The sequence below is a fragment of the Aegilops tauschii genome, chromosome 3 (genome assembly GCF_002575655.3).
Source record: "Aegilops tauschii subsp. strangulata cultivar AL8/78 chromosome 3, Aet v6.0, whole genome shotgun sequence".
Lineage (NCBI taxonomy): Eukaryota > Viridiplantae > Streptophyta > Magnoliopsida > Poales > Poaceae > Aegilops > Aegilops tauschii.
In genome coordinates, this window is record NC_053037.3 from 107,916,753 (window position 1) to 107,926,419 (window position 9,667).

The 9,667-nt window shown below is 47.6% G+C and overlaps 1 protein-coding gene across 1 annotated transcript; it reads right to left on the reverse strand.

Moving 5' to 3' along the window:
• Positions 1-2,591: 2,591 nt before the first annotated feature.
• Positions 2,592-8,620, reverse strand: LOC109776729 (probable serine/threonine-protein kinase At1g54610). Its single transcript, XM_020335394.4, has 8 exons — positions 8,066-8,620; positions 6,739-7,023; positions 6,288-6,605; positions 5,960-6,187; positions 5,232-5,332; positions 4,107-4,209; positions 3,376-3,819; positions 2,592-3,085 (listed from the first exon to the last, which is right to left on the reverse strand). Exons 1-8 carry the CDS (start codon positions 8,396-8,398, stop codon positions 2,840-2,842), a joined length of 2,058 nt encoding a protein of 685 aa, XP_020190983.1. The 5' UTR covers positions 8,399-8,620; the 3' UTR covers positions 2,592-2,839.
• Positions 8,621-9,667: the final 1,047 nt, after the last annotated feature.

The following is a 9,667-nucleotide window of genomic DNA, read 5'->3' on the forward strand; positions in this document are numbered from 1 at the left end:
GGCCTCCTCCTCCGCTGTCATGCGAGGAGGTGGAGGTAGTGACAGAGACGGGGAAGGCGACGGCTTGGGCGTGAGGCCGCGCACGCGCGTACGCCCGCGCACCTCTCGACGTGGCAGCCGCGGCCCCGACACCGTGCCGGCGAAGTATGACGCGCGGCGCGTGTCGTGCTCGTCCCGGAGCCACGTGTCCCAGAGGTCGGAATCTGGGGCGTACCTGTCGTCGTAGAACAGGTCGTCGGGGAGGAGGCGGCGGCGGCACTCGATCTCATCGCGGCGCGCGCGGCCGCTCGCTGGCACAGGCGGGATCGGGACCCGATCGGCGCTGAGGTGCCAGCCGTTGGGGAGGTGGACGTCGCTCCACGGGACCGGCGTCCTCGTATCCCAGTACCGCCGGCACACGTCCGCCGCGAGGTACTGCCGGTCGCGCTCGCCGGCGGGCCTAGGGTTGATGGTGAAGGGGGCCGGCACGGGGGCTCGACGGGAGGAGCGCGGCGGAGACGCGGGCTCCTCCTTCATCACGGAGCCGCGGCGGCGCCCCGAGGAGGAGCCGGCCTCACGGTCGTGCTTCCCCTTGCGGTTCCAGAAGCCCATGGCTTCGAGGTGGCCGGCCGGCGAGCTCGAGGACAATGGAGGGCTTCGGCTAGGGTTCGGCGCTGTCAGGTTTCGAGGAGGCCGCGGGATGGCGTGGGGCAGTGTGGACAACGACCGATCCACGCTTCCCACTTAAAGAAGGACGGCGACCTTTCGATGTGCGGATGGCAGATGGAGCCGCTCGCTCGTGCGCATTGATGTGGGCGGATGGGAGGTAGGTGGCCACCTGCCACGCGGCCCCGACGCGGACGAGGCGCGCGTCCGTTTGGTGTCCGCCGCGACCCAAACCCGGCGCAAGTTTGCGCTCGAAATGGGTCTGCCCGGACACAAAACAGACAAGATGGGTCCGGGCCGTCGCGCGCTGGGATGCGTCGTTTGTTTTTTTTACCCCAAACGGACGGGACCGGACAGGATGGGGTCGCGCGGTGGAGTTGGCCTAACCAACCGGCCTTCAATTCGCGCTTCAGAAGAAGCTGGTGCGTGTGACTGACGGGCGACGGTACATGGCTCCGCCTGTCGCTTGCCAAGCCATTTCGCGGAGCAGTGTGATAGCGTGTCGCTCTTTAACGTGCTCCCTGCTGCCGCTAGCGGCACGGCCAATGGCACGTGAGGACCGTCGATCGTCGATCAATGCATGGTTCGAGATGCTTTTGAGAGGCATCTGATAGTGATTTTCTACTGCTAAGCCAAATTTGCTCGTGTAGAAGGGAGAAGTATGACTTGGATTGGTTCGGGTCCTTCGAATGCTACGGAGCCAGCTAGATTTATTGTATGGACTGTTTCAGTTGAGTAATACATAATTTCACTTGGAAAATAAAAAAGAACACATATACACGCGCATCACTGGCATCTCAGATAAAGAATTTTCTTTTTTGCGGGGTCACTTTCTCACATGTTTGAGCACACCGTGCCGTGCGCCCACCATCGACGAGGCTGAGCTCGATTTGTTCTCGTACGTGCGTGCGTGCTTGCTTTGGCACGGAGGTGTGGCTGGCTGATCGATCGATCGATCGCCGGATGTTGCTGTCGCCTGTCGCATGGGAAGGAAGGAAGAATCCGCCGGGGACGACTGACCGCCGAGGCGGGCCGCCCGTCTCGTGCACGGCCAGACGGAGACAAAACGCTCAACTCAGTCAGCAGGGTGACAGCCTTTTCTTTTCTTTCTTTGGGCAGCACTTTCCGATTGGTTCCGGCAAGTAGCCACTCGTGCTCACACTGGATCATTGGCTTACATACAGGAGACGATGAAGGTAATCGGCAGAGTTCAGTAGGTAGGTTAAAAGTTGATCACTGACCGTGCGACTGTGCACAAGGCAAAAGACGCAGCTGGACGCACACGCAGGCACACATGCGGGCATATGTTATCTGGGATCAGATCATCCACGACGCATGAAACGGACGTGCGTTCTCTTCTTCCTTGCTTGCTATCCCCTTCGTCTCTGAGGACACGCAACGCCATGTGTGTCCTGGGATCCAGATGACCCAACACGTCTCTGCGTGTGCTGCAGTATTTAACGAGAAAAAATTGCCGCACTCGAGGACGACCGTCGCTTTCCAGGTAAACCAACGCCACTCGCCATCTGCGGCTCGTCATGTTCACTTGGTTGATGGCTGTCTACCGTGAGGTCAGAGTCAATGGAATTAGTGCGATGGGTGATGAGTATGACCGGTGCTCTCTTCTCTACCGTGCATGGAGTCTATGTCGATCGCCAGGTCGGCCGGTGCCATATACGCTGCAATGTTCCGTGATGGTGGTTTTGCGGACGTGTCTGTGCCAGGTTTTTCGTAAGTTCACAACTAGGCGCTTGATTTTTTTTTCCTTACAAAAACAAGTAGTCCTTATATACATCAGCCAAAGTGATCCAGGAGGAAACTGAAACTGACCCGAGGCCCCGGCTCGCGCCCATCACAGTTACAGGTCGGTTTCTAGTGTCATCAACAGTGAACGAGTGGAACACTCCACCTTCACAAGCAAACCAGAAACTGAAACGCGGGAGACCTGCCAGACAACACTACTTTTCACGACACTCAAATCACCTCCCAATCAAACAAATCGCCTCCTCCCCGTCTCACCTCACCTCCGTGGTGATCCCATCAGGCAAATATTACACGGCCGAGTCTTTTCTCCTGTACAGAATCTGCTGTGTATCCCCCGGGAATTACAGCGGGGGAAAGAAGCAATAAAACGGAGCGATTTTGCCACTAAGCTATATGAACTTACACGGCCTGCCCACACGTCCCCGGCTTGCTACTGGGGCGCGGCTCGGTAGCTGGAGCGGCTGGAAGGGAAGACCGGGACGGCGCCGAAGTCTCTCAGGCCGGCCTCCCCGGCGTGCCCATGGGCCCTCCTCACCCTCGACTTCTCCACCCGGGTTCGCCGGAAGACCTCCTGGATTTGCCGGTCGTTCTCCTTGAGGATCTCGTCGACGTTGCCCGAAGGGCAGGAGGTCAGAGGCCCGGAATGGTGGATCTTGTTGCCTTTGGATCCGTAGCCCTGCCGTCAAATGCCAAACAGTTCAGTTTTCTTTATTGCTAGAACCGTATGAATGGATACAGTAGGCTCCTAAAATGTCACCCTATTCGTGTATTTACCATGCACTAGGATCATGGTCTGTAAACTTCAGAACAACTTGCTGGATACGCACAAATTATACCCTAACATGTGACGGTATTTCGATTTCAAACAAGTGCAACATATGATATTTGAAGGAACCATGCAGTAGACATGAATGAAATGGCATAAGAAAACTTTTCGCCCTTGGGCACAAGTTTGGGGCTACTTACAATAGCTCCTCCATCCACCCTGCCGGCGCTCTTGTCATCTTTCTGGTGGAATACTTGGTCGTACTTCCCACTACCACTGAAGTGCCCGTTGATAGATTCAGACAGCCTCCGCCCATGAGCAAATGCTTCAGCTTGAGTAAACCCGATCACATTGCTATCATCCGGACGCGCATCTGATTTTGCTGATACAACCACAGGGAAATTCCGGGGTTCCGCAACGGCACGTACATGATGTTCGCCATGTTTGCTTGTTCCAGTCTTTGATGGGTTAACTAAAGGCCCAGAATGGAAGGTTCTCGTTGGGTAGACGTGTTTGGAGTCTCCGGACAATTCAATGATGTGAGTTGAACTGGGTGGTTCGATTGGAAATCCAGATGCGGAGTCTTCCTTGCAAGGATTGAACATCTCACTCCTGCTCTTGGTATTGGCTTGGGCTTGCCTCTTCTGAAAATGAAGACGGCATGAATTTAGGCATTCCAAAATAAAAAATTAAGGGGATGTTAAAAATCTAGAGGAAAATGCACTGACCATGCTTGTTGGTGTGTTTAAAACTTTATACAACATGCTTATGAGAAAGGAGGGTAGCTTATATATACAAGGAATGATCACATATAGCATTATTTACGATTACGAGTGGAAACATGATTTCAAACAACACTAATAACAGTGAATATACCTCAACAACCACAAGACTATATTCAGTCAGATGTCCATAAAAGAGTTGGTTATACCTGCAAAGATGACACTAGTTCTGCATTTGCATCAGGTGCAGGGACTGCTTTTGACTCTCTAGTTCGTCTTTCAGGATGTTGCTTTCCTCCAGCAGTACCTTGCCTAGAGAAAGGCATAAGCATGAGATTAAAAACAATAGTGATTCATGACACAAGCCTATTTCTTTTTCACTAAAGTTCAAACTATTAAAACAAATATGAAGCAGACTACAAACCATAGGCAATGAAAGATCAAACATATGAAATGAGTCATGAAGGTAAAAGTCTAAAAGAGTACATACAAAATGGGCACTATACCTACTTTTTACAGGTAGGTGAAGAAGATCCCAGTGTGGTATTTAGAAAGTGAATAAAAGAATGACGGCAACAGAATACACACTTTGTTTAATCAAATCTACACTATTCATTTAACTTCCAGCCAACTATACCTACTTTTTAAAGGTAGGTGAAGAAGATCCCAGTGTGGTATTTAGAAAAGTGAATAGAAGAATGACGGCAACAGAATACACACTTTGTTTAATCAAACCTACACTATTCATTTAACTTCCAGCCAATTTTCTGTTCCCCGCAAAAGAGGAACATAATAACTATCCGCTGCATGATATGCTCCCACATAATAACTATCAGTTGCACGATATGCTCCCACATAAGTTCTTACTCATTCCATTGGCATCAGATTTCAAACTCTTCATTCAATGGCCATGACTATTTTTCCACTGTGTTTCATGTGTCCACAAATAAATGTCACTAGGACAAAATGGCAACAGCGACGGCTTAGAGGAAAGAAAATGTGGGTCTAGAAGGAGAATGTGGTTATCTGGTTGCAGGTAGAACTATGGAGTTATCTGGTGGCATTGAATGGTTTTCTTCCCAACAAACTGTACAGGTAAGTTCATGTTCATAACCAAAGCAAATATATGGGCTACGACAAGTTAGGCATTCGATGAGGTAATGAAGATGCTAGCGCAACTTGCTCAGTGTGAATAAACAGCCTTATTTTCATTGCGAAACCGTGTTTCCAGTTCTATATGAAAATAAAATAAGAATGACATCAGGTCAGCAGAACCTTCATCCAAGCTCTATAAGAATGTTCTCAGTTCAAGAGAATAAGCTGGTTGAGAGTACCTTCGACTTTCCTCATCTCGGCGTTTTGCATCATACTCTTTGCTGGGGGGATATCTTGGCAAACTTGAAGGATTGCAAGCATATGGTTTTGTTGTAAAAAACTGCAAAAACATAATTATAAATACATTGTTAAATTTCTAAATTAATAAGAACAAAACAAAATCGTGGATGGTATCATAGGGTAGCATTTACACATTCAACTCAATAATTAATTGTGACTTTTTTAGCTGGCTCCAGTTTGCAAACTACATCATTTTCCAACAAAGACATACACATTAAGTAAACCACAGAAATGGGTAGCACTATAGTTTATAACTATCGTCCTTGATCCAATCAATTGCACCCAACTAAAAGAAATCTAGACAGTGCAACTAAGTAGAAAATGGTGACTCTCAGAGACAACATAAAAATAAGTAGGAGGAGCTCTTCATTACCGTCTTAGACAGTGCAACTAACTAGGATGAACTCTTAAACATAAAATGTTAAAAATCCAATCAGAAGCAAGCTGATCTATCCAAGGAACAAAAAAAGTAAGGTCAAAATGGTTAAGCTTCGCTACGTTCAACGGTTCAAGCTTCAATCACTAGTCACTAAAATACTTTACGGTGAAAAAGTAAGTTGGGAAATCAAATGGCTTGATGTACTTGGTCAAGTAAAATATGTACGCCCGAAATAACCAAACAATATTGTCTTCTGACACTGGAGAAAAGTAGAATGAATGTGAATACCTCACTTTGCAACGCAGAAGACGCTGTCCGTCGATCGGCTGGGTCTACTGAAAGAAGAACATCTACTAATGCTAGAGCAGGTGAAGGGAAGTCTTTAAATGTGTCTGTAACACGCCTTGCATATGGATGCTGTGGCTTAAAAATGGTTGCATGGGGAAGTTTAGACTTCCTCCAATAGTCCTCTGATGGCGAACCACAGAGTTTAAATATTTTATGCAACTGCTCAACCTGCAGAAAGAATAGTGTACACAAGTTAGTTTTATAACAAAAATTGAGAACACTAACTTGTTGCACTTGCTTCAAGTAAGAAAAGGGCTTGATAGCATACCTCTGTTCTGCCAGGCATGATAGGCTTGCCAGCATATAGCTCAGCAAGAATGCAGCCAGTACTCCACAGATCTACAGCAACACCATAATTTGTGGCACCAAGCAGAAGTTCTGGTGGTCTATACCAAAGTGTGACCACACGACTAGTCAGAGGGTGCCTTTGTTCAGGATCAAAGAAACTTGCTAATCCAAAATCAGCTATCTTCAGTATGCCTCGGTTATCAATCAAGAGATTGGAACCCTTAATATCACGGTGCAGAATGTGACGACTATGACAATGCTCAAGGCCACGGAGTAGCTGTTGCATGTAACATTTAACCTGTAAAGAAATCATGCTTATTAGCTGAATGGTCTAACCATAAGGGGTTATAAATTATTGCATAATATGACTTTTTTTTTGAAATATTGAATGAGGAATGCACTAAGCACCCCTGCATCGGAATACCAGGTACCTGAGGCTCTGTCAATTTTAGTCCAGGAAAAGAAGCTAGGCCAGCTAGGTCGTGCTCCATGTACTCAAAAACAAGATATAAGCTACAAGACATCCTTGAAGTTACTAGACCCTCCAGCTTAATAATATTTGGATGATCAAGCCGCCGCAAAATGAGGATTTCCCTGGCCATGAATTTCACACTCTCGGGCTCCAAATTATCAAAGCGTACTTTCTTTAGAGCAACAATCTTCTGTTTTTCAAGATCACGAGCTCTGTACACATTACTGTATGTTCCCTGACCAATCTGAATACAAAAGAACAAAGTTTTTTGTTACATAATGGGAAAAAGAGCAATGATTGAACACAATATTAAAATATAAGTTAAACCAGGTGATATTTATATGCGCAAACTGACAACTTAGTACAGCAAGCATCTATGTACACAAGTTACAGCAAAAAAAAAGGGACTTCTGCCCGATTTCATTGATGAAACGATTTACAGGCTCGTTAATTACAGCATAAAATTTATGTGAGAAAAATAATGCATTGCTTTCACCTGTTACTAACCTTTTAAAGCAATAGTGCAAACCTAACGTATCAACAGCATGGAAGACGGAATGCCTCCACCAAATTCGACCATCTAATGAAGTTCGATACAATGTGAAAAGTACGATGCCATTATTAGCACTGCCCATTTTTGTCTTCCCTGGGGCAGCAATATGTAGCTGAAAAGTAGACAACTTACTCTCAAACCTTGTCGTCATATATCTAGTAAGGGCTGCTGGGATGAAAGGGAATAAGCGTAATTCCTTTAGACGGGAAGGGAACTAAACTAAGATCCATATGAACCTACAGAAACTGGGTCTACTTTTTGCCTATCCAAACTAGCCCCCGAGACGAAAGGATTGCCCCATTAATGGCAGAGATTGCTAGTGATGTCTGATATTTCCAGGTTCCATGGTCCACTGAGACTAACAAAACAAGTCCAACAGAAAGAAAAGACTGCCACATTTTCTCATCCAAGATAAAAGACATTCTCCACTCACAACAGAATTTTACTGTTACCGGTCGTCCCCAGCTACCAATTACCACTTAAAAAAAGGCAAATTCCCCAGTTACAGCGCAATTTTGCAAATCCCAAGCGTCCGCTAAAGCAATCAAGAAAGAATAAAGAAGGGAAATGAATCGCCATATTTCCTCGTCTTGTAACAGAAATCCAGAAGAAAAGGAGAGGCAGCAATTGCAGGACAATTTTACTGATTTTTGCTGTTCCAATGTCCCGAAGCAGAGACCAAAGCTACAAGCAAAATGTGAAACGGACAGCGGAGAAACGAAGAGAGCGTGACCTTGTCGAGCTTCTCGAACGACTCGGCGCGGCGCGGCACCCAGCCGCGCACGGCCTCGGCGGCGACGGAGGCGAGCCACGGGGGCCACCCTGCCGCCACCTGCTCCGCCTCCAGCGCCCTCGGCACCGGGCTCCTCACCTGGCACGCTGCCATGGCCATCGCGGCCGCCCGCCTCCTCTCCAGCGCCTCATCCCGCGCCCTCGCCTGCTTCCGCGCCTCCTCCTCCCTCCTCGGCACGGCCGCTCCGGCCGCCGAGAGCTTCCCCGCCGAAGGGGGCGTCTGGCCGCACCGGCCGTCGTCGATGGCCGCGGGGCGGCCGCACACGCAGCCCATGGCGGCGCCGTCTGCGACGGCGCCGGAGGGGTGCGCGGGTCACTCGGCCCGGCCTGCCGCGCCGCCGGGGCAGTCACGGCATGCGGGGGAGCGGATCTCGGGGTTCCAGCGAATTGCGGAGGAGTGCGGTTAGGGTTTGGAGTGGGAGAGGGGGTGGATGGACCCTGGGAGTGGAGGCGGGCGAGTAGTGAGACACTGACTAGCAACGGCCAGGTGAAGAAGACGGCGAGATGAGTGAGGGACTTGTTTGTAATTTGGGGTTTTCCCTGAGAGTGGACCATGAGGTCGTGATCCTTTGATTGCTTCTTTGGCAGTTTTTCATGGGTAGGCCTCTAACATTGTGTATTTACTGGTAAAAAAGGTTGGCCGTATAGAAGGAGTTTGGATTTATGATTTTGACTTTTCATGTAAAGAGTCAATGAGTAGGTCAATTTGTCGACAATGGTTAGCTAGAGTGCTAAAGCAATGTTGGTTATTTTCTTCTTATATATCTTGACAATGCTTTTAAATTTGCTTTTCAAAATCACACCATATATTGATATAAAGAAAAGAAAAAAGGTAAATAATCATTGTTACATAATTGTCCCCTAACCAATAACCCATCCGACCTAGAGTTTGAACAAAATTTTGCAATCTCATCAACGGCTATGTTGGCATCCAAATTAATGTTCACCAAAGAGGATCGTTGAATAAGCTGAAAGGCCCCAAACGCTTATCTTCAACTCAACGAGTATCGACCTGTCTAAAACATCACCAGGCAAAAAAATCATAATAAATAATCAAATCTTCAAAATAATAGGATTATGCATGGCCAACACAACATATAGACCCGCTAAAAGAGTTTTGCTTCCTCCGCACATGAACAAATTAGATGGAAACGCACAAAGATAAAAAAACATTCCTTTATGATCTCTAGACACAACGCATACGCTAGCAAAACCTTCCTCCGCCGGAAAGCTCGCATCGACATTAATCTTAATCATTCCAGCATATTGCGTGTCAAGGATGTACTTGATAAATCGAGCATAGTAAAACTCGCCTAGTCAACGACCCGTTTACCTTTATCAGGCCATGGATGAATAGTGTCCTTTGATGCTCCACTTAAAGTCACCCAAAGATTGTACAAGAACATAACGCTGAAATTGAAGCATTTTTCATCCCCGAAGGTCACACTATTCCTAAAGTGTCAAGCTCTCCAAAATGAAAGTAACAATTGCAACTCTTCATTACCTTATCCAACAAAAGAAGTAACCAATCTGGACCAACTCA

Coding starts and splice junctions, on each gene's coding strand:
- LOC109776729 (XM_020335394.4), bottom strand. CDS start 8,398: ATGGGCTGCGTGTGCGGCCGCCCCGCGGCCATCGACGACGGCCGGTGC. Junction 5,333..5,959: donor CTTCTGCGTTGCAAAGTGAG/GTATTCACATTC, acceptor ATGTTTTTGCAG/TTTTTTACAACAAAACCATA. Junction 3,820..4,106: donor AACTAGTGTCATCTTTGCAG/GTATAACCAACT, acceptor CTTCATTTTCAG/AAGAGGCAAGCCCAAGCCAA.